The sequence below is a fragment of the Desmodus rotundus genome, chromosome 10 (assembly GCF_022682495.2).
Source record: "Desmodus rotundus isolate HL8 chromosome 10, HLdesRot8A.1, whole genome shotgun sequence".
Lineage (NCBI taxonomy): Eukaryota > Metazoa > Chordata > Mammalia > Chiroptera > Phyllostomidae > Desmodus > Desmodus rotundus.
Window position 1 is genome coordinate 41,479,534 of NC_071396.1, and position 25,519 is coordinate 41,505,052.

The 25,519-nt window shown below is 40.0% G+C and overlaps 1 protein-coding gene across 1 annotated transcript in view; it reads right to left on the reverse strand.

Moving 5' to 3' along the window:
* The window catches only part of UIMC1 (ubiquitin interaction motif containing 1), an 87,489-nt gene that overhangs the window by 41,128 nt on the left and 20,842 nt on the right, over nt 1-25,519 (reverse strand). Inside the window, exons 4-9 of the mRNA XM_053912534.2 lie at nt 23,322-23,446; nt 22,500-22,605; nt 21,446-22,188; nt 13,758-13,822; nt 11,642-11,718; nt 7,874-7,977 (exon numbers count right to left, since the gene is read on the reverse strand). Coding sequence (XP_053768509.1) covers nt 7,874-7,977; nt 11,642-11,718; nt 13,758-13,822; nt 21,446-22,188; nt 22,500-22,605; nt 23,322-23,446 — 1,220 coding nt within the window. The remainder of the gene's footprint in view (nt 1-7,873; nt 7,978-11,641; nt 11,719-13,757; nt 13,823-21,445; nt 22,189-22,499; nt 22,606-23,321; nt 23,447-25,519) is intronic.

The following is a 25,519-nucleotide window of genomic DNA, read 5'->3' on the forward strand; positions in this document are numbered from 1 at the left end:
CTGTTTATATGTTTGTCTCCTCCCGTAGCAGGGCTCTTTGAAAACATGGACTGTTTTTTTCTTATTTATGTCTCATGAGTCTAAAACAATGACTAGATCCAGTATACTAATTATAAATATCTGCTAAATGAATGACTAAAATGATTAATTAAATAATTTGCAAAGCCCTGGTCAGTGTGGCTCAGACTATTGGAGCGTTGTCCTGTAACCAGAAGGTTATGGGTTTGATTCCTGGTCAGGGCACATACCTGGGTTGCAGGTTCAATCCCTGATCTGGGCATGTATCAGAAGCAAATACTCAATGTTTCTCTCTCTCTCCCTTCCTCTCTCTCTAAAACCAGTAAAAAAAAAAAAAAAAAAGTCCTCGGATAAGGATGAAAAAAATAATAATAATTTGTGCAAGGTCACGAAGTTAAGTGGTGGGATTGGTATTCAAAGTCATGTCTTCTAATTTTAATGCTCAACCTACACTTGCACTACACCATACCACTTACTAATAAACAAGAGATCTCAGGACAAATGACCCTATACACTGATTCCAAGGGCAAGAGTACATACCCATTATACTATCTTTGTGTACATAAGATGTACAGATTCTATCTTTCTAATAAGTGACTTATATAACTAGAAAATGATTACTCAATGACTTAAACGCTACAGTATCTCCAATTTCTTTTAATGAAAACTTCTAGGACTACAGACATCCACAGATACCAGCAAATACAAATTCAAAAGGAGGACATTCAATGTGAGAAAGACCACACAATTGCAACCACTTGATGAGCAGCTATGCAGACGTACACACTGTAAATTCTAAACAGTGTCCGTGCTCTTTACCCCGAACAAACAACAGTCTCCTCTGCAGTCGTGGACGGGTAAAAATCAGGCTTGAGTAACTGAAGGCTTGCAGAGCTGCTTCTACACATTAAGATGACAGTGTTAACAACGCTCTGTTTCCCCCTCTCTCCATTTAGAAGGTTCCGGTCCCTCATTAGGAAAAGGCCCTGAGGCCGTTCTGACATTATCTCGCAGGGTCGGTCCTCAGCTGCTCTGTGCTGCAGGGAGTGTCATCATCTTTTCTATCACCACTGGCATCAGGGAATCTTGGTCTGTCAGCTGTGACAGATCAGGTTCCAAGGAACCAAGCAATGTGCATGATTCATGAAAGCAGCATTTCTACCCAGTTACCTGCAGTGCAGAAAACGGAGGGGATCTAATTTCAACTGTAAAAACTGTTTTTTAAAAAACCTAGAGTATAAAAAGGAATAAGAGGATGAATCCCTTTTAAGGTCCTCAGAACAAGATAGTATAAACAAACGTAACCAAAACCTTTATTTCCACAGAAATATTAGTTTAATTCTCAGGCTGTTTTCACAACAACAGATTTTAAAGACTTTAAGTTCTTTTAAAAAAAAATTCTTGCCCTGGCTGGTGTGGCTCAGTGGATTGAGAGTCAGCCTGTGAACCAAAGGGTTGCTGGTTCGATTCCCCGTCAGGGTAAATGCCTGGGTTGTGGGCCAGGTCCCCAATTGGAGACACACAAGAGGCAACCAGTTGATGTTTCTCTACCTCCCCTCTCTCTAAAAATAAATAAATAAAATCTTAAAAAAAATTCTTGTCTTGCAATTAAATGTTTTATCAGACTCAAATATGAAAAATAAACATTGAGAATATTCATCAGAAGCATGAATTTGTGCTTCTGACAAGATGGTGGCATAGGAAAACATGGTACTTACCTCTGCCCACAATATATCGAAATTACAACTAAATTAAAGAATAAGCGTCATTCAAAATCGACTGAAATCTAGCTGCACAGAAGTCCTACAACTAGCGATTTAAAAAAGAAGCCACATCGCCATAGATGGTGCAGCTCAGTGGATTGAGCAGCGGCCTGCAAACCACAGGGTCGTCGGTTTGATTCCCAGTCAGGGCACATGCCTGGGTTGCAGGCCAGGTCCCCAGTATGGGGTGCACGAGAGGCAACCACACACTGATGTTTCTCTCCCTCTGTTTCTCCCTCCCTTCCATTGTCTACTTAAAAAAATAAAAAAGAAGCCACACCAAGATTGATAGGAAGGGTGGAGATGCAGAACAGGCTGCTCCCACGCCCACCTGTGGCAGATAAAAATCAGGAGGGATATCTCTGCTGTGGATATCTCATTTGAGGAAAGAGTGGTCCCAGCCCACACCAGGCCCCCAAGCCTAAGGTTCCAGTGCTGGGAAGAGAATTCCCCAAAACTTCTGGCTGTAAAAATCAGTGGGAATTGAGGCTGAGTGAGACAGAGGGCTCTGGAATCCCAGGCAGTTCCTCTTAAAGGGCCAGCACACAGACTTATTTTGACTCACTCCCTCTGAGCTCCAGCACTGGGATAGCAGCTCAGAAAGTACAAGGACATACAGAGAAAAACTGAAATGTCAGGCATCAGGGCAAGAGCTGAGGGACAACTTTCTTCCAGACAGAAGTGCTTACAGAGGCCACTGTTTCTTTTCTGAGAATCCTCACCACAGACCTGGCAGGTGGGTGCCATATCTGGGTCTCTATCAACCTGGCTATCACTGTTTGCCCCACCCTGATGACGCCCTGAGACCCTGCCACCCAACTTGTGGGCCCACCCAAGCTGTTTTCCAGTGTCTTTTACATACAAATGGCCTGTCTTGGCTCACACTTCAGACTTTCCTAAAATCTCTCAAACAAGCAGCACCTGGACTGAGAGAGTCCTGTACTTCTCGCTAAGTAGTCCCAGGCCTGGCACTAGCAGCAGCCGACCATGATTTGCAGCTTAGACTCTCCTGGGCACCTCTAAGCCAAGCACAAATAGCAGGCAACTACAGATGCTTAGTAGCTCAAGCTGGGTGGCCCTGGGCAGAACACAAGGAGTAGCTGACCTTGGCTGCACCTCCCTGGAAGCCCTAGAGCCAATGCACCAGGTAGACAGCTTCAGACCACATCAAAACACTGCCCAACAACCTCCACAGAGACACACTCAGGAGGCAGATTCAGTGGGCACCAGAGCCCCACAGAAGTAAGTCCTGCTTTGTGGGGCAGGCCCCTGCACAGCTGATCCTCCACAGGGGTTGCAGCCTGTCCTTGCAGGGGATTGGCCTGGGAGTAAATCCCTCTCACTGACATGCCACCTGCAATCAAGGCTCAACTACAACAGGAGGATGTGCACAGCCTACATGGGGGGAAAAGGGAGCTTGCAACTGGAGTGCCCAGCTTCGGTGACCAGGGAAGGCTGTGCCACGGTCACTGGGCTCTGCAGGACACCTACTACATCAGGCCACTCTGCCAAGCCTGGGAGACGAAGCAGCTCTAATACACAGAAACAAATGCAGGGAGGCTGCTAAAATGAGACAAACATCTAAAATGAAAAGAAAAAAACAAAACTCCAGAAAAAGAACTAAACAAAACAGAGACAAGCAATCTACCAGTTGCAGAGTTCAAAACACCAGCTATAAGCATGCTCAGTGAACTGGGGGGAAGAGTAGTTGAACTTAAGAGAAAACTTCAACAGCATAAAAAAGGACATGGAAAACATAAGCAGGAGCCAATCAGAAATGAAGACTAATTTACAGGAAATCAACATCAGTTGACTAGATGGAGCTGAGAATCAAATCAGTGATTTGGAATATTAGGAAACAAAAAACACCCAATCAGAAAGCAAAAAAAAAAAAAAAAAAATCCAAAAAAATGAGGATAATGTAAGGAGTCTCTGGGACAACTTCAAACGTATCAACATTCACATCATGGGGGTGTCAGAAGGAGAGAGAGAGCAAGGACTTGAAAACTTATTTGAAAAAATGAGAGAAAACATCCCTACCTAACCTGGTGAAGGAAGCAGACATGAAGTCCAGGAAGCCCAGAGTCCCAAACAGGATGAACTCAAAGAGGCCCACACCAAGATGTATCATAATTAAAATGCTAAAGGTTAAAGACAAAGAGAGAGAATCTTTTTTTAAAAAAAATATATTTATTGATTATGCTATTACAGTTGTCCCATTTCCCCCCCCACCCCACTCCATCCTGCCCACCCCCTCCCTCCCACATTCCCCACCTATAGTTCATGTCCATGGGTCATACTTATAAGTTCTTTGGCTTCTACATTTCCTACACTATTTTTACCCTCCCCCTGTCTATTTTCCACCTATCATCTATGCTACTTATTCTCTGTACCTTTCCCCCCCTCTCCCCCTCCCACTCCCCTATTGACACCCCTCCATGTGAACTCCATCTCTATGGTTCTGTTCCTGTTCTAGTTGTTTGCCTAGTTTGCTCTTGTTTTTGTTTTAGGTGTGGTCGTTAATAACTGTGAATTTGCTGTCATTTTTACTGTTCCTATTTTTGATCTTCTTTTTCTTAGGTAACTCCCTTTAACATTTCATATAATAAGGGCTTGGTGATGATGAACTTCTTTAACTTGACCTTATCTGAGAAGCACTTTATCTTCCCTTCCATTCTACATGATAGTTTTGCTGGATACAGTAATCTTGGATGTAGGTCCTTGCGTTTAATCTTGGGTAATGTAATTATGATGTGCCTTGGTGTGTTCCTCCTTGGGTCCAGCTTCTTTGGGACTCTCTGAGCTTCCTGGACTTCCTGGAAGTCTATTTCCTTTGCCATATTAGGGAATTTCTCCTTCATTATTTGTTCAAATAAGTTTTCAAATTTTTGTTCTTCCTCTTCTCCTTCTGGCACCCCTATAATTCGGATGTTGGAACGTTTCGAGATGTGCTGGAGGTTCCTAAGCCTCTCCTCATTTTTCCGAGTTCTTGTTTCTTCATTCTTTTCTGGTTGTATGTTTCTTTCTTCCTTCTGGTCCTCACCGTTGATTTGAGTCCCAGTTTCCTTCGCATCACTATTGGTTCCCTGTACATTTTCCTTTGTTTCTCTTAGCATAGGCTTCATTTTTTTCATCTACTTTTCGAACAGATTCAACCAATTCTGTGAGCATCTTGATAACCAGTGCTTTGAACTGTGCATCCGATAGGTTGGCTATCTCTTCGTCGATTAGTTGTATTTTTTCTGGAGCTTTGAAGTGTTGTGTCATTTGGGCCTTTTTTTTTTGGTCTTGGCACTTCTGTTACTTTAAGGGGCGGAGCCTTAGGTGTTCACCGGGGCGGGGCAATGCTGGTCGCTGTGCTGTGATGCTGTACGTGGGGGAGGGGCCGAGAGGGAGCAATGGCGCCCACCTCACTCTCCTCCGGATTTCAATCTTTCACTCCAATACCCACAATCAAACTGGGCCCCTCTGGTGCTGGTTCCCGAGTGGGTGGGCCTATGCACACTCCAGGCCCCTGTGGGTCTCTCCAACGACCTCTCCCGTGAGGCTGGGAGTCTCTCCTGCTGCTGCCCCAACCCCCACGGGCGCTTTCAATCAGAGGTTTGAGGCTTTATTTCCCCGAGCTGGAGCCCTGGGTTGCGCAGTCTGCTTCGCTCCCCGCCGTTTGCCCGGTTTATCTGTGTGCGAATGTGGGCCCCCGGGGTGCTACCCACTGCTCTGCCTGCCCCACTCTCCGCCACTCTGATTCCGGCCCTCTGGGTTTATCTGCGCAAATGTGGGGCCGCAGGGTCTGCTAGTGCTCGGACTGCCTGCGCCATTTGTCCCACACTCCGCCAGTCTCAGTCCCTCCATGGCCACGTGAGTCCTCCCCACCCCGGTGCCCGTCTCCGCCCCTCCTACCGGTCTGGATGAATGTTTATTTTCTATTTCCTTGGTATCGGACCCCCTTGCCGTTGGATTTTCTGTCAGTTCTGGTTGTTTGAGGAGGCGCAGTGTGTCTACCTACGCCGCCATCTTGGTTCTCCCCAAAGAGAGAGAATCTTAAAAGCAGCAAGAGAAAGACAGTTACCTACCTACAAGGGAGCTCCCATAAACTGTCGGCTGATTTCTCAACAGAAACTTTGCAGACTAGAGAGGGACTGGCAAGAAATATTCAAAGTGATAAAAAGCAAGGACCTACAACTAACATTACTCTACCCAGCAAAGCTATCGTTTAAAGTGGAAGGGCAGATAAAGTGCTTCCCAGACAAGAAAAAGCTAAAGAAGTTCATTACTACCAAACCAGTATTACATGAAATGTTAAAGGGGTTTCTTTAAGAAGAAAAAGATTAAAAATATGAACAATAAAATGGCAATAAACACATATTTATCAACAAATGAATGTAAAAAACAAAACAAAATAAATGAACAAGCAGAACAGAAACAGACTCACAGAGAGAATATTTTGATGGCTGCCAGATGGGGAGGAGGGTGGGAGGGTGGATGAAAAAGGAGAAGGGATTAAGAAGTACAGATCGGTAGTTACAAAACAGTCGTGGGGATGTAAAGTACAGCACAGGGAATATAGCCAATAGTATTCTAATACACAGGTGGCAAACACAAGGCCCGCAGGCCAAATCCGGCCCTCCGCCTTGTTTCACCCAGTGGCAACGCCGAGTTCTCGCTTAACTATTAAAGAGTAGTTACATTTACACCGTCCTAAAATTACATATGTCCCTTTGAAGGCAACCATGAGGCTGATGTGGCCCCCAGTGAAAATGAGTTTGACACCCCTGTTCTAACAGCTATGTATGGTGTCAGATGGGTACTAGACTTATCAGGATGATCACTAAATAAGTTATTTTTTTCCCATTCTTTTTTACAAACCCTTGTGTCAAGGGCTGACTTCCCATAGACGGCAGTGAGGGAGCTGCTCTGCTGTGTACGAAACCCTGACTTACACAGTAAGTTATATAAATGTCTAATCATTGGGCGCACACCTGAAACTAATATAATCCTGTATGTCGACTGTAATTGAAAAATTAAAGTGATTTAAATTTTTTAAAAAGTATAAATTTGTATCAGTCAGGTTTATAATTAATGCCAGATTGTGAAGATAGGAAAGGTTATACTACAGAGACTTGCTTATTTTATCACACTGCTGTTCTGACTTTGCAATTCTGATCACACCTAGAAATTAGGGCTGAAAGTTAGTTACCTCATAACATGTTAGGTCTGTCTGGGAAAAGTCCAGCCATTGTTAATGTAACGAGAATGGTTTGTGCGATGTTCATGTAACCTGACAGCCAAGGAGAGTGGACTGGAAAACTATTGGGTGATTCAGAAGGCTGCAGCTATGGGCAACTGGTGATTGGCAGCTTTATCATGACAACATGCCTGTTCATGCATCACATCTCATGCAGAGTTTTTCTGCAAAACACCCAATCACCCAAATGACTCAGCACCCCTACAGCCCAGATTTGGCACCCTGAGACTTCTGGCTTTTCTGAAAACTAAAATCACCTGTGAAAGGAAAGAGATCCGACCATCGATGAGATTCAGGAAAATACAACAGGGCAACTGATGGCGATTGGGAGACCTGTGTGAGGTCCCAAGGTGCCTACTTTGAAGGGGACTGTGGTGTCATTGTCCTATGTACAATGTTTCTTGTATCTTCTTCAATAAATGTCTGTATTTTTCATATTACATGGCTGGATACCTTCTGAAAGACCTTGTAAATATAGTGACTATTTCCAAGACTGATCATCTCTATTACTCATCAGTATATAATGGAAAATACCCCAGATTTAGAGACAAATCTGTGTTTAAATTCTAACTCTATCATTATTGGCAGTTTGAATTTGAACAAATTACTTAAACATCTTAAGCCTCAAATTCTCCATCTGTAATACAAATAATAAAACATATTAAAGTACTCACAAAACACTGTTATTTTTAGAAACAATGCTGAACTTAACTGTAAGAATCCCTCTCTGATGTAAGTGTCCAAAAGCTACAACCCCATCATCTAAACCAGTCAAGGTCAATGTGACATCAGACAGAGGACTACCAATAGAAAGAAAACACCGAGAAAAATTAGAGAGAATATTCACCTCCTTCTCTGCCAATATTATTCTCACTTCATCCAGGGACTCTCTGCTACCTGGAGAGACTTCTCTTTCAAGGTCAAAAGTTTCAGGGGAACTTAGCTGTGTCTCTGTAATTAAAAAAATGTAAACCTCATTAATTTTCATTTTGTATTTTCACTGTTGAAAAAACAAACACCTGCCTTGGCTGGTGTAGCTCAGTAGATTGAGCACTGGCCTGCAAACCAAAGGGTTGCTGGTTCGATTCCCAGTCAGGGCATATGCCTGGGTTATGGGCCACATCCCCAGTTGGGGGCATGAGAGAGGCAATCACACATCGATGTTTCTCTACCTCTCTTCCTCCCTATCTTCCCATTTCCCTAAAAATAAATAAAATATTTTTTAAAAAATTTTTAAAAAAACCCAAATGCCCATGTCCCCTAAAGTTTAGGGTATAATACAGTGGTGGCCATATTGATCCAGTTTGTTCCTTTTTAAAGCTTTACTGAGGCATAATTTACATACAGAATTCACCAATTTTCAGTATATAATTTGATGAGTTTTGACAAATATACACAACTTATACATGTATCATTTATACCATATAATCAACCACCATAATCAAGATATAAAATATTTTAGCACCTCAAAAAGTTCTCCCTTTCTAGCAACCCAAAAGGGTACCCTTTGCAGTCAATCCCCTCCCTCTTGGCTCCTGGCACTGACCAATCTACTTTACGCTGCTACAGGTCTGCGTTTTCCAGAATGTCATATGGCATGTCATCTGTGTCAGACCTCTTTCACTTAGCATAACATGTCTGAGGGGCACCCGTGTTGTTGCATGTATCATAGCTCATCCCTTTTTACTGCTGAGTAGTATTCCTCTGCTTGGACACATCCTTTTTATCCGTTCATCAATCGATCCAATTGGCTTTTAGTTTTAAAGTATATTTATTTTGACAGAAAGCAAAAACTTGTCAATGTTAGTTCTGAGGTCAAAGGGATGATTAGAGATGACAAAAATTTGGAAGCAGAAATAGAAAATACATTCCCAATGAGGATATGCCTTTCTTTAATACATTCTTTAAGCAGCATCTATTCATTCACCGTATTCAACAAACATTTATTCAACAAGCTCCAGGCACTTTACAGGCTACTAGAAACATGGAGCTGAAAGATGGGGCCCCTCATTGTCACAGTTCAGGGGTCAGCATTCCATATAGCTCATGGGCCATACTCAGTCAGCTGCCTGGTTTTGTTAATAAATTCTGATTGGACCACAGCCACACTCGTTCTTCCTTGTAGTGTCTACGGTTGCTTACGTGCTAACATGGCAAAGTTGAACAGTTTCAACAGAGACTGTATGGCCCACAATGCCTAAATACTTACTATTTAGTCTTTTATAGAAAAGTTTGCCAACCTCTGGCCTAGACACCTATCTCTTAATTTAACAAGAGGACAGTAACTATATTTCAAAGAAGGACCATAGATCTGGAGAAGAAATTTATTTCAGAACAGAATCCCAGTGAGTCCTCTGTTATCTACACTGTGCACACTATACATCTAACTGGCACTTCTGTGCTTCTCTGACGCAATGAATGGTCAATGAGGGGCAAGTAAAGAACCTGTCAGATACTGAGGTACCTCCTCAACCATCAAAGAAGGATTGAATGCGTTTCTAGTGTTAAATATATTTTAATAAATCATAATTTTTTGAAAATTGGATATATACACACACAATTTTACCACTTTATTGGAAAAAGGATTACTGTGCATAAACTTCAAAATCTTTGTCAAGATTCCCTGAGAGATATTAATTACCAAAAGAGACACTGAGTCTATCAAAAACCATAGCTGCTCACTGCTTGCTCTACTGTAATAATAAAAAGACTCTAATTAAGCTTTCTGTAAAGGGCGGAATGTCCAAATGTAAAGACAACTTGAAAGGGCATTAGCTCCTGAGAAATTAACAATGCTGGTATCATATACAATGTGGACATAGGGCTATAATCCTGCTTCTTCAATGAAGTGAGTAATTCTAAAAGGATGTTGTAATTTTGAATATCAGACCCCTGGAACTGTCAAAAATATGTAAAATAAAATAGGTAAGATGAACTACTACACTCGATCTATGTTTCACTCGTTTAGACCAAAGTTTTCAGACAATTTAAATATACAGCTTTTAGATTACACATTGAGAAGAATTATATAGAGACTCAGGAGTCCGGCTCCACGGAGAAGGAGTTATACTTTCTTAGCAAAAGGAACAGGTTATGAAAACCTTCTGCAATCTCATTTAGAAGTGGTTGTGTCAGCAAACAGTTGGACTAATTAGCAGGCTAATGAGAACAAGTCATGATCTAAAAGTTATCTAACCTCAGTCATAAAGGGCCTGCTTTTCCCTCTCTCATTAACTAGGGTTTTAAATATTATTGTATTTGTAGGTTCCTCCAGCGAGATCCCAGGGTGCCATCATAGGCCCTCATCCTAAACAGACAGACTGAGTGACTCTGAGCAGAATGGCGTAAGTCAGAGGCCCCACACAGAGAGGGGGCAAAGCTTTCTTTTCACACAGATAGCACAGCACTCCTGAGTGTTCCTGCCAAAACTGGAACACTTGAGAGTGAGGTCTCTGAGTAGGCAGTAATCCAAATACATTTCAAATGAATTAAGAAGTCATTTTCAAAGAACACCAACACAGTTAAACTTTAAAATGAGTAAAGAAAGACCTTAATGATATGCTGTCAAATGTTTTAAAATATTTACAGGATTTAACAGTTTTCTTATTTTAATTTCTTTCAAGTTTTTTCCACAGAAAAACTTATTTTATACAAGTTTCTCTGACCCTAACAGATTATATAAGACCTAGGAGAAAACAAGATATGATTAATGATAATATTTGTACAATGCCCAAGAGTTTAAACATTAATAGGAAGTCCCTCAATCTCACATAAATGAGATTACTGATAAATATAATGGGTTCCACTTTTAAGAAAAGCCAAAAAAGAAAATCCCAAAAAACAAAAACAAGCCAAAACAAATTGCTATGAAAGGAATGGTTCATATCACAAAGCAATTCTTCATTGCACAGAATGATTCAACCCAAGAGTTCTCTTAGATCGTGGGTATCTTAGTTCATCTAAAATTATTTGTATATCAAAATCTATGCATGTGCATCTTTGAATGGATAGCTCTTCTAGCTAAAGCAAGGTACACACCTTTTCACTTCTACAATGAACAAAAAGCGAAGTACAAAACTTAACCAGGTTAAGAATCTTGTCTGAGATTGAAATGTAAGTCAAAGACAGAAGTGTGCACAGAATTCAATTGCTTGACTCCCTGTGCAGTAAGATCTCGTGAATGGCAATGTAAAACTAACTAGTAAAAGCCTCTGAGAAAAACCTGCTCCATGTCAGGCAGATTGAAGGACAGCCCAAATTTGAGAATCCATAAACCAAAACATAGAGTCCTCTTGGCTCTGAATGTACAATTAAGTGCTATTCTTGATACTTGGCTGCCATCTCTGATGAGGCTGGTCGCAAAACAAGACAAAGGGGCTATGTTAATTTCAAAACTCAAATATCTCTAAGAGAAAAGGTTGCGAATCATAGCCACTAAATAAGTTGGGCGGGGAGGGGGGTGTATAAATATGTGTATGTGTGGTGATCTCACACACACACACACACACACCAACACAAATAAACTCCCTGGGAGTGGGATGGAAAAGTCAGACAAATTAATAGGCACAAAGACAACTAGGGATCAGAAATACAGTAAAATCAGCGGGGTGCTTACCAGGACACACAGTGATTTCCTCTGCAGGACTCCCTGGCATAAGGACTAAGTTTCTCTTACCGGCCAAAGCAGCAATGCTGAAAAAGAACCAAACCCAAGTGAACCCCCAGGTAAATAAATCAGAACACAGCACCTAAAACAATGGTGAGTCATTCACAACGCCAAAGGTAATCTTATACCTGCCGTCCAATATCTCAAAAGCACAATAGGGAAGCAAGGAATCAGTAGTGAAAACTCCAGGCCAGAAACAGGGGAAATAGACATGCTTACAACTTTGTAACCACAAGTTGTAACCACAGAATGAAACCACAGAATGAAAAGAACCCCCTTTTGGAGTCTTCACAAAGGAAGGTTAAAGGGTAAGGACTATCTATGAATACCGCAGAAGACAAAAACTCCATTCCAATATAAAGATGTCAAAGGTGTTTCAGACCCCATTTCAGCCTTCTGAAGACTAGAGATCTGTAAACTCATAAGACAAAATAGGGAGATTCTCCTGACAACACACTAGCTTCTCCCGCACCCTGCAGTTAAATTTCCTCTTTATCTCAAGATGTGGCTTTGTAGGCAACAAAAATAAGATATAATTCCAAACTGCCCTACAGCAAAATTCGGCCCATAGAAATTGATTATTTCTTCTGAGAAAAACATAATTATGAATGGCTCCCCTCATCCAACCTTCTGGTTTGCCCTGTCTGTGCATAGAGTGCAATCTCTTCCTGATACAGGAACACAGGGCTGAGAGATCTGAGCATCTGAGCGAGCCCCCTCATGCTTCATAGAGCTTTACGATTGGTTTGATCAAGTATGCAAGAGGACACAAATCCTCACATCAACCAAGAACCACAGAGAAGAGAAAATAACCACCACTGATTCATGTAAATAACTAACTCCTGATAGGAAACCACAAGTGATTTCTCTGTCTAAATAAAACATTTCATAGCATTTGTTATAAACCCAAGCCAGACACAGTTTACTCTGCATGTAACATTAGGGCTCTATTCAAAGGGTCCATCACAAAACAATTTGCTGACATTTATAAAATGGGCTAATCAATTTGAAGTCAAACCGCATTGCCTGCAATTCCAGCTCTCTCCTGGTGACAAAGCGTATAATCATTTATTAAAACCTTCATCTGCTCTGCACAAGGCTCACTACAATAAAGTAGACAGGCCTGCAGGAAGCAGAAGGCCTACTCCAGTTAAAACCACTTCCAAAACGTCTTAACAGCAAAAGACTCAAACCAAAGCAATATTCTTCAGCTCAGGAAGAAATACCTAGCACTATTAACCAAAAACCTAAAGACACCAACTAAATTACAGCAAAAGGCACTTGAGCCTCAACTTCCATTTGGGAGATGAAGGTCACTCAACACAAGAAGATTAAGCTTTGAGTAATCCCTGAAGGTCAACCACCAGATAAAAGGAAAAATAATTAGAAGCTTGATCCAGTTAATATTACAGTTTATACAAGTCAACTACTACATATTGAAGTGAGAAGACCAAAGAAAGTAACCCCATTAATCAATCAGTGAGAATAATTAAGGAGGTAATACAAGTACTGCCATTTAAGGGAAAGATGAGATACAAACAAATGAAAAGTGGCATGAGACAGGGAGCGAGAGTGGCACAGGTTCTGTGTGGCCTGAATAATGTGAAGGCTTCAAAGAGGAAAGTCTTAATTTTAAGGGTAGACTTAAAAGATGTGTATGTTTTAGACATACAGACAAAATAAGCATAAGCAGAGGGAACAATGGGGATAGGAGGACTAGGAGATCGTAAATAAGTCAGTTTACAGCCTTCACGTTGGCTTAGGAAGCCAGCATAGTTGGTTAAGAGAGTAGCAGGATGTCACCAGTTTTCAGAAAGCGTGAATGGGATTTGTACGAGATAGCTGGATTGGAAAAGATAAAACCAAGATTTCTTCCACCCAAATGTTCTAGGCTTCTTATACGATGCACATATAAGAACTGGGAGATAATGATATCTCGTCTGTGCTTATAAAAGAGCTAAAAAGGTCCCTGGCAAGCTGTCCCCCCAGGCTCACTCAGGTGGTTCATCTCTTATTGTGGCACCATCAGAGGGGGATGCAGACCCATAACAACATGTAATCTTACCTTTGTGAGGCAGGTACAGAGTTTCCTTCTTCAGAAGTTTCCTCAGCAAACAGCCGTTGGGAAGACTACAAAGAAATACATAACATCTATTACATATACAAGCACAGAAGAACTAGTTTCTCTCTTTTAAAAAAATTAATTGTTCAACATTACCACTCAGCAGATAGCAGTAAGAATAACATTTTACACTGTCAGTAAGCTTCAGTAAAAGAGTGTATCTTGTGGAGTAAAACGACTGAGATTTAAATCACACGTGAATCTTCTGTAAACTTTGTAATCTTGGTTAAGTCACATCTGAATCTGTTTCCTCATCTCAAAATGGGTCTTAAGAATTGCCTCAAAGAACGTTGTGAAAATTAAACCAGGTAAGATGTGCGATGCACTTTGTGAATGTAAGACATAAATGTTAATTGGCAAGTCAAATGAATTATGACTTCAGAAAAGCAGTTCTAAAGCTTTCGTTGTGGGAGGAGCAGAAAGAGAGAAAGTTCGGTTTTCAGTGGAAATACGAAGTTGGGAAAAGCACTGCAATCCATGAAAGACGCCTCTCTGGGCACAACCGAGTCCTAACACGAAGCATCCCACAAAGAAGGCTATAAAGACCCCTCTCGCTCGGCTCCGTTAGTTGGAGCACTGTCCCATACTTCAAAAGGTTGTGGGTTCCATCTCTGGTCGGGGCGCGTAGGGGAGGCAACTGATCAATGTTTCTCTTTCTCCCTTCCTCTCTCTCTAAAAATAATAAACATATCTTCAGGTGAGATTTTTTAAAAAAGATTCCTTTTACTAGAAATCTGCCATAATGGTTTTGAATCCTGGGAAATCTTTTAAGAAACATAACAAACAGGAACTCGATAAGGAAAAGACTATTTTCTTTGATTAACAGTAAAGTTGTGCGATGTCAACTCATTAAATGTTGGTACACAAAAGAGCATAGAAAAAGCAGCTATTGCTGACTTAGGTGGACTCTAAGGAAGTGCCTGGGCTATAAGGTTTCTTCCAATAGCTGTAAAGCTACTGGCTGAAGTTTACCAGGTCTCCTAGCAGGGTATAAATACCCTAAGCAAGTTAGGCATCTCTCCACTGCTCAGGTAAATGACGAAATATACTAAAAAACACGAATCCTTTTAGTCAAAGGGAAGAAAGATAAAGCTGTACAATCAGGAATGCAGCTATTATGAGAAATAAGAGCTGAGCCCTGACTGGTGTGGCTCAGTGGGGTGGGTGTCATCCCACAGACCAAAGGATCACTGGTTTGACTGACAGGCAGCACACATACCTGGGCTGCAGGCCAGGTCCCTGGTTGCGGGTGTTCGAGAGAGAGCCAATTGATGTTTCTCTTGCATGCTGATGTTTCTCCCTCTCTCCCTCCCTTCCCCTCTAAGAATAAATGAATAAAATCTTTTTTAAAGTAAAAATAAGGGTTAAACAAAACTGCCAAAAGTACTAAAATACAACTACAATAAATACTTCACCTATTAGTTTGAACTCAGTAGTGAGAAACCTGTTTCATTCTTGAAATATAAAAAAAAAAAGGTAAATACTGACACCTAGTGTCCATTTAATAGAATTTTACCTTCTTAGAATGACTTGTTGACTAAGCCTTGGGCTTCAGAAGCAATCAAGGCACTAAGTTACAAGGTACCTCCACCTCTACCTCAGGAAAAACTGTGTCTACCTTTCCCAGAGTAATTGTGTACCTATTATATGCCAGGCCTAGGATAATCACTTACATGCACTATGTCCTTTATTCCTCACATGAAATTTTTGAGGAAAATGATTCAATTATTTTAGAAATGAGGGAAGTGAAAGTTTGACAGGTTAAATAATTTGCCCCAAACCAGACGTGGTCCACATGGAACTGGGACATCACTCCAAAATCCATGCTCCAACCACTACACTCATGTTGTTTACTCAGATGATCTTCCCAACCATTTAATACATCCCAAGAATGTCTTCAGTTCTTTTTTCTTTAAAGATTTTATTTATTTATTTTTAGGGAGAGGGGAAGAGAGAGAAAGAGAGGGAGAAACATCAACGTGTGGTTGCCTCTTGTGCGCTCCCGCACTGGGGACCTGGCCTGCAACCCAGGCATGTGCCCTGACTGGGAACCGAACCAGAGACCCTTTGGTTCAGAGGCCACTCAATCCACTGAGCCACACCAGCCAGGGCTTCATTTCATAAATCATTTTTAATTTCTAAACTTATATCTCAATAGCAGTAATCTGAAGATGGGGTAAAGTGAGGTTCTTCCAGAATAGGAAAATAACATAGTAAAACAAGCAAACAAAATTTTATTTGAATACCCAAATTTAATTGAGGTAGACAGGAAAGCATAACAGCAATGTAACCCTAACTAAGGGAACTGTGGCCTAATCAAGACACAGCACTCTGCCTGAAGAAATATGTTAACGGGAACATGACAGTTTACAAAAAGATCTAAAAAAGAATGGAAAGATCCAGAATCAAGCAGTATCTTCAACATCATGGCCTGGGAAGCAGAAGTGAACAGAAACATCATCTGGTCACCATCAAAATGTCCTCAGCTGTCAGGCACTGGTAGCTTATCAAGTCTTTCAATTGACAAGCTGAATCACCCCTTAAAATTTCCATTTTATGATTACTATTTCAGCTTTCCATACAACTCCTCCTAGAAGGAGATAACAGTAGATGATAGGCTTGAGTATTCCTGTCACTACAAATGTCTCTCTTCGATAATAAATATACAAACTGTCATTTGGTACACATGTTGGCTTTAAGTTTGGCTAGTCAAAGTCAATTCTCACACCCCCACACAATTTGATCGTTTCTGGGGAAACAAATCCCAGTATATAAACTAAAAAAATTAAAGATCAGACACTGAAAATTAAGACATTAATATACTACCCCCCACCTCCTTGCTGCACAGTCATCAAAATAACCTCTCCATCTTCATTAACAATTTCCTCTTTTTTTTAAATATTTTTTATTGTTTTTCAAGTAGTTTTCTGCCTTTTCCCCTCACCCCTCCCCAACAATTTCCTTAGGATTTCAGTGATGCAGAAACTAGTTATCATCTGATTCTAAAGCTTTTATAACCTTTATGTAAGCAACCTGCCCCAGGGTGAATGTTTTTCTGAGTCGTTATTTCTGGAACTGTGTTGTTATCTCTACCAACCAAGTAGTCTCAAATGTGGGCAACTTCATCAAAGCCAAAATCAATAGAAAATATTTAACAAAATCATAAATTCTTTCTACCCACAGTTCCTAAAGACCAAGACAGAAGGTAAAATTACAATCATAACTCTTTCATTATTTGCCTATACAATTAGTAAATTTATTGCTGTAGGTTTGCTAAAGATACTGTTCTACGTGGGCAAGGCTGCAGTGAAGTAGGTATTCTGATACGCTGCTGGGAAGGAAGGAGCATGAATTTGAGCAACATTTCTGAAAAGCAATCTGACAATAAATAGCAAATCTTTTGTTATGTTCATCACTCTTTAACCCAGCATGTTTTCTCATTCTCTATCCCTAAGGACACTACTTTTAAATAAAGAAGTTTTTAGAAAGATGTTTATCACAGACAAAATATCTGGCAATAGGAAAATAGTTAAAATATTACAGTAAATTCCTAAGCCAGAAAATTAGTCATTAAAAATGAAATCTATAAACAATTTTAACATCGTAAGAAAATGTTTACATGTTAACTTTAAAATACAAAAATATGATTTAAACCATATAAACAAGGTCTAAAAAAAGAACAAGGAATATACATCACTAGATGGTAGGACTGTGGATGCTTCCAACTTTATTCTTCAAACTTTTCAACATTTTTCAATAGTTCTAAGTGACCTCTAAAATTAGTATTAATGTCCACCCTGGATAGTCACCAGGCTGCCGGCCCGGTGAGTTCCTGTTCCTGAGGACTGCCAACCAACACCCCCACGGTAGCATAGCATCACAGCCATCTGCACAGCACGACCCATGCCCACTGCGGGCCTGGGCCAGCTGCGGGCTATTAACCTCAAACAGGCCTTAAGTTCCTGTTCTAGAAACGAAACTGAACTAGGAGAGAGTAAATCTCCTATAGTCTGTATGTAAGTTTGAGGGCTGTGGGAGCAGTATTTTCCACCTACCACGTGAAACAGAGAAGCAAAGGAAGACAGTCTGCAGGAGGGAAAATGAGGCAGATACAATATAGCACTGAGACCTAATTGCAGATGATTTTCTAAACTCAGTACCTCCTCTGGGATTGGTTACCATCCTGTTTTAGAATTTATGAGGCACCATGTTTCCTTATGATAAAGCCCTCTTTTTAATTAAGATGGCTTGATTTGATTTGTTGTAGCCAACTAGATTGAATTAATACTATTTGTAGCATTTTGTAGCCTGTTCATGAAGTAAAAGAACTTCAATCTAATAAGGCCACCCACTAGGGTCTCACCACACCCCCACACTATTCCAAAGGCACTGCTTTCAAACTTCAGAATTTGACAAGCCTACGCTCTATAACACTGGCCCCTGGAATCTTTCAAGCTAACAACCTGAATTACAATAAATCACTGTGGAGTTAATTTATTCTCTTATGGGGAAGCATCTCTAAGTTGCAAAAAACTAAGAAATGAAATGTTTTCATAAGCATAACCTTTCATTTGGAAAAAAGGCAAGTCACTACAAGTACTGTTAAGAAAAATGCCTTCTAGCCCTGGCTGGTGTGGCTCACTGGATTGAGTGCCAGCCTGCAAATCAAAGGGTCACTGTTTGGATTCCAGGTCAGGGCACGTGCCTGGGTTGCGGGCCAGGTCCCTAGTAGGAGGCATGCAAGAGGCAACCACACATTAATGTTTCTCTCCTTCTCTTTCTCCCTGTTCCCTCTCTAAAAACAATAAAACCTTTAAAAATTTTTAATAAAAAGAAAAGAAAAATACCTTCTCTTCACACACAGCAATCTTCCCATAATGTGGATAGAGAGGATGCTAGGGGAGAATGATCCCCAAAGGTACTCTCAGTGAGTGACCTTCTGGTCCCCTACACAGAGCTACCATTTACTGAGTGTCTTAAGCATTATACTAGGCATTTTACACAATTCACTTTAACCATTAAAACTATGTGACTGGCTATTACCATTTTACAGATGTAAAAAACTGAGATTCAGAGGGTTAAATGATTTCTTCACAAGGCACACAGTTAATAAAATAAAAAACTCAAAATTCATACTTCAAATCCACACTCTACATTACGCTATGAAATTTCTTATCATTATTATTTCTTAAACCCTTATCGTAACAGACAGAATAGGATTAACAGCAAAATACCAAAAATAGAAATAGCAACAAAAAAGCAGTATCGTTATAAAACAGAATACTCTTTCTATTTACAGTTTATAAAGAGTTTGAAATTATATGGTTGCTAAAACCAAAACAAAACTAAGCAAACAACTAGAACAGAAACAGAACCACAGAAATGGAGATCACATGGAGGGTTATCAATAGGGGATTGGGAGGGGGAGAGAGGGGGGGAAAGGTACAGAGAATAAATAGCATAAATGATAGGTGGAAAATAGACAGGGGGAGGGTAAGAATAGTGTAGGAAATGTAGAAGCCAAAGAACTTATAAGTATGACCCATGGACATGAACTATAGGGGGGGAATGTGGGAGGGAGGGGGTGGGCAGGATAGAGTTGAGTGAAGGGGGGGAAATGGGACAACTGTAATAGCATAATCAATAAATATATAAAAAAAAGAAAGAAAAAAAAACTGTACTTCTTTGGACTTTTGCTATTCAATTTTACTAGGCTTCACCATGTAGATACATCGTGGTATAAAACTATTGACAATAAAAACAGTTCTCAAGTCCCCCTAAAAAAAAAGAAATTATATGGTTGCTTTTATAATATTCAGGAAAAACTGACTATAAGCTTTCATATATGATACAATCTAGCTATGTCAGAAAAAGTACAAGGAACTGTTTTCAGTAAATTATAGAAAATTACCACAAGCAAAATTGGAAATAGGCTATTATGTGAGAGGAAAAAATAAACAGGAAAACTATCTGTACTTCCCATCACAAAGACCCACTTCCCCTCATACAGGAAGAATGCCTACAGACCACTAAGAAAAGATTGTCAAAAAGAAAAATGCCCGTAAGATCTAAACACAGAAAAGGAAATACAGATAAATCTCAACTACACATATAACAAGAAAAATGCAAATGAAGATTACACTGAGAAAAAATAGAAGATTTCACTGAGATACTTTTTATCTCTGATTAACAACGATCAAGAGGTGCTGATAACACTGCACTGGGGAAGCTTGCACTCAGACACTGCAATGAGTGTAAATTTATACAACCCGTATCGAAGGCAATTTGACAACACCTAATAAAACTGTAAATGCGTATACATATTCTGATCCACGAATTACATCTACAACAAATTATTCTACAAACATCTCCCATGTGAATGAAATATCTTGTGTACAAGAGTAATCACTGCAATAGTGTTTATAATAGTAAAATACTGGAAATAGCCTAAATGTCCACCAACAGAAGCACTGGATAAAATAAAACTCATCACACATGATAACTATACACCCAAAAAAAAAGAGAGAGAAATATTTTTTATGTACTGTTACAAAATGATCTCATGGAGACAGTAAATGAAAAAAGCGCAGAATAATGTGTAGAGCATGCTATGACCTTTGTCAAAGAAGCTGCCTGTACTACATAAGATACCCTGGAAGGATACACTAGAAAACTAGTCATAAAGGTTGACTCCAGGGAAGGGAACTGGTTGGCTGGGAACAGGGACAGGAGACAGACGTTTTACTTACATCTTTTTTGAATGTTGTGCCATGTGAACACTATCACCCGTTCAAAAACTTAATTTTTAAAAAATAATAAAAATTTTTGAACACACGAAAAAAAGATATGGTACATTCATATGATACAATGTTTCCAATATAGTTAATAAATCAGAAAAGATCTAAGATAAACTATCAAGTGGGGGAAAGGAACAAAGTTTTTATAGAAGAGTTTTCATTTTGCTGAAAAATTAAACAAAAAAAAAATTTTTTTAAAGATTTATCTATTTATTTTTAGAGAAAGGGTGGGAGAAAGAGAGAGGGAAACATCAATGTGTGGCTGCCTCTCACACACCCCCAGCCGGGGACCCAGCCTGCAACCCAGGCATGTGCCCTGACTGGGATCGAACCAGCAACCCCTTGGTTCACTGATCAACGCTCAATCTACCAAGCCACACCAGTCAAGGCAAAAACAAATTGTTTTAAAAGATTTTATTTAGTTATCTTAGACAGGGGGAAGGGAAGGAGAAAGAGAGGGAGAGAAACATCAATATATGGTTGCCTCTCATGTGCCCCCCACTGGGGACCTGACATGGTTCACAACCCAGGCATGTGCCCTGACTGAGAATCGAACCGGGACCCTCTGGTTCACAGGTCGGTGCTCAATCCACTGAGCCACAGCAGCCAAGGCAGCAAAAAAAATTGTTTACGCACAGAAATAATGATTACCTCTCTCGGTGCTGGATTATGGGTAATTTTTTCTTCTTTACACTCTTTTCTCCTTTCCTAATTTTCTGTAGTGGGTATGTGTTTTGTTCAAAATAAGGGGGAAAATGCCACAAAAAGAATGGCTAAAATCTTAGTTTAATCTGCAAATAAATCATCCTTAATCACAGCATCACTGACACTTACCTCATGACTGGTTGTTGGTTCTTCCTTCAACAAAAGTTTCTCTTTTAAGCTTTTTATTGGGCTTTCCTGGAAATTCTTGGGTTTTGAGTGCCAGACAGATGCCCTAGACTCCTGCCTCTCCTCCTCTTTGTCTTCGTCTCCCGTATCTTCTGAGATGCCTTCATTTTTTTCATTTTCACTAGCCTGATCACCTTGGCTACAGTCATTCTGGATCAGAGAAGGAGGTCTAGGTAACACTGGTTCACCGAATTCTTTTTTTTTTAAGAGCTGCCTCTGAGCCATTTTCAGGCTCTTTTGATAAACCTCCAACTGGCAGAGAATGACCTTGGTGTACTGGTTAGGGTCTATTCCAGCTGGGCAAAATGGAATACCCCAGAAGTAGTGCACAGTGCCCCCCCTGTTCTGGAGACCTTGGGCATCTGCTGAGGCAGGCAGACAGTGCCTAGATGTGTCCCCCCTGCCCTGGGCAGCTTCATGAAAATCACATCCCCTCCCAGTACTTTCCTGTGGCTTCCCACACTGTGTGTGCTCAGCCAAGTGGCCAGTGCATCTGTCAAAACATTTAACGTTCTCTTTCTCAACTACTGGCTGGCTTGACTGGTCCCAGCTTCCTGAGTTGCCAGAGACCGGCTCCTCTTCAGTGTTTTCAGTGTGGTCCCAAGGCTCCTCTCTTTCCTCAGCCTCGTTTCCCTGACTGATATGTGAGCCTTTAAACAGTGATGGAGGTACCAGCTGCCATATGCCTGTAGGTATTTGAGAAAAAGTAGGGCTAAGGACAAACTGATTTTATTAAGAGGGCTTGGTAAGTTCTCACTTACCAAGAATTACATAATGTGGGTAAAAAAAGGCTCTTCTTTGGGTTTAACCAAATGTTGGCTTTTTCTTGGAGATAAAAGTATGCTGGATATAAGTGAGATCTCAACTACTTTCTGATTTAACCTCTTTAATACCACCAAAGAAATCTGGGGAATTTCTTTATATCTACTCTCAGCATGAGATCCCTGTGATGTGGCTATACTCGATGAGCGTAAGGAGTCAGAACAGGGAGACATGCCTTCAGTGGTCCCAGAGTCTGTGGTTTTCTCTTGATGGGACTGTGAAGATGGTCCAATGGCCAAAGGTCGAGATCTGGTAGCAGAAGCATCAGAAGGCCGGCAACTCTGAAACAAGTGATCCCACACCAGACCAGGTGCATTATTACAACAGCTAGATATGAAGGGTCACGGGAAGGACGAGGGGAGGCCACTGTCCCTAACAGATTCTCCTGTTTAAAATATAGATGTTCAATCCATGAATTCCACAATGCGTAGTACTATGTGCAAAGTGCTGTACTAGATCACTATACTAAAGCCTTTTCTAATACAGAGATGCAGGCGGCATAAATGGCTCAGGACCTGCCACTGGCAAATATCCTTCACATTCAAAATAATTTCAACTACATATATTCAAATCACAATTTAACATTATTTGAAAAAATTCTGAACTGCCCATTCTTTCTCTCCATAACCCACCTCTGGTTCTCATTCTCTTTGCTCTCTCTCCACAAAACAGGGGAGATAAGTACCTTATCTTGCCCCTTTTGGTTTCCTGGTAATAGGTAATTCTTTTCAGAAGCTGCCAACTACTATGGTTCTCTTAAACCATGGACCGAACATCTGTGAGGTGCAAGAAAACTCTTTCACATAAAATTAGCAAAACACTTCAAACTGGGATCACCAACAACTCAACATAGGCTTTAAAAATTATTGTGGGAAATATTTTTGGTTGAACACCCTACGAACTACTACACCTAGTTCCTAATGCAACCATAACACTGCGGAAGTAAGAGAAGAGCGCCTGTCAATCCTCACCAACTTTTTCAACATGGCATATTTACATTCAGGCTTTCCTCAATGGCTTTCCTCAAGAGCTCCTCTTCTTCCTCCTCCTGGCTGTTCACCTCCCTAGCTTCCTGCTCACTCATTTTGACAGCCAGAGCAAACTGTTCTTCTTCTGTCATTTCTGTAAAAGAACAAAGAAAGACAGGGGAGGGACACCACAAACACTGAATAAGCATGGAGGCAAGAAATAGAATTATTAAACTTTTCAAGTGAAGACATAATAAAATTTTATAATCTTGTAAGTGAAGAAAGCCCCCAAAAGTAAGGTGTTGGCCAAGATCAGCAGAAGTTTTAAGAATCCTGGGTTAACTAGACTGTGAGATCCTGTGAAGGTGGAGTTTTTACCTACTTTGTTCATGGTTGTGTCTCCAGCATACAGGGGTGGGCAAGAGTAGGTTTACAGTTGTGAGTATGCAAAACAGTTTCTTATATTATTACTTACTAATTATTGTATTAGTTATCATTATTAACCTACTTTTGCCCCCCTCTGTATAAAAGAATGCCTGGCAACTGGTAGACACTCAAATATTTGATGAATGAATGAACAGAGGAAAAGGCTTTCAGGCCTTTTGCTACATATCACACTGCTTTATGCTCAACATTTAAACAGAATAATTCTATTCATCAGAATCCTCTTGGTGGGACTGTTTGTTTAACCAGTAGAAAAGACCATCCCTAGTGACCAGAATGTGATCTCCAAACATCATTTCCCATTAAAAACAACTGGGATACCTCAAAGAAATGGCTGATTCAAAGTCTAGAGCTAGAAATGTAAAAGATAAGCTAGAATACCCATCATATCTGGAATATCCATCATCTCTGTGAGCAAGGAATCTATCAGATACTACTAGGGTCATATCAAAAGATATGAAAAGCCAACTTAAAAAGATTCTCACTGGCTAAAACTGGAACAACTGGAACATCAATCAAAATAACGAATGCAGTGAATTAAAATACATTAAATATGTTTAAATCTAAGTGTTTATAATGATAATTTAAAAAATACAACTAACTGGTCATTGTTGAAGAATGTTAGTAAATAAATTATTTTGAAAACTAGTAAATAAAATGGAGAATCAAATTTTTGTCTCATTTTTACAACACAAGCTATACTACTGGGTAACCAAACAGATGAAGAGAAGTTTCCATTTAAAGGATTCTTCCAGCTAATAAAATGTTCTTTAAAAATGACAGACTAACACCATTTTGTGTAATGTCTAGGGAAAGAATTTTGGCAATGTCTAACAAACTACATATATGACCCAGCCATCCCAATTCTAGCAGTTTACTCTAAAGATAATCTTCCAATTAAGAGAAAAGTAAACAGGCACTACATTTTTCATTGCAGCACTGTTTGAATTTGTGAAACATGGAATCTACTTAATGACCAACACAGGACACTGCCTGTATAAACTCTGGTACAACACATGTAACTGTTAAAAGAAGGATACGAAAGATACCCACAGACCAGGAATAAAATAATTTCAAGGATATAATATTAAGTAACAACAGGAAAAAAGTGTATGGATAGTGGCCTACATTTTGTGTAACAAAGGATAAACACCAGAAATACATATACCTGTTCATTTTGCAAACAGTGGCACAAAAAGGGTAAGTCAGACACTAATGCAAGTGGCTACTGTAGATGGTTGAGAGCAAAGTACAAGGGATAAGACAGGGAGTGACACTTCTTTGTACCTTTTTGTATGTCTTTGACTTATAAAAAATCACATGAATAGTATACACGTGTTTAAAAAGTAAAATAAAACCAGTAAGGATGCTGGATCCCTAAATTTGAATCCAAACATTAAAAAATGCACCCAAGTGAATTTGAAATAACCTTGATAAGAATGAAAGCATAACATATCAAAACTTGTGGGATGCACCTTATACAATGTTTACAGGGAAATGTAGAGCTATACATGATCACATTAGAAAAAGTTTAAAATCAGCGATCCAAACCTCCTACCTTAAAAAAATAGTGAAAATAACCCAAAAGTAGAAAGAAATATAAAAAGCAGAAACCAATAAAATAGAAAATGGCATAAAATAGAGAAAAAAATTAAACAAAAAACTGGTTCTATGCATACAATTCCTAAAAGAACACATAGGCAGTAAACTGCCATTTCTTAGTAATATGTTCTCTGACATACCGCATTTTTCAGACTATAAGACGCACCCGACCATAAGACAC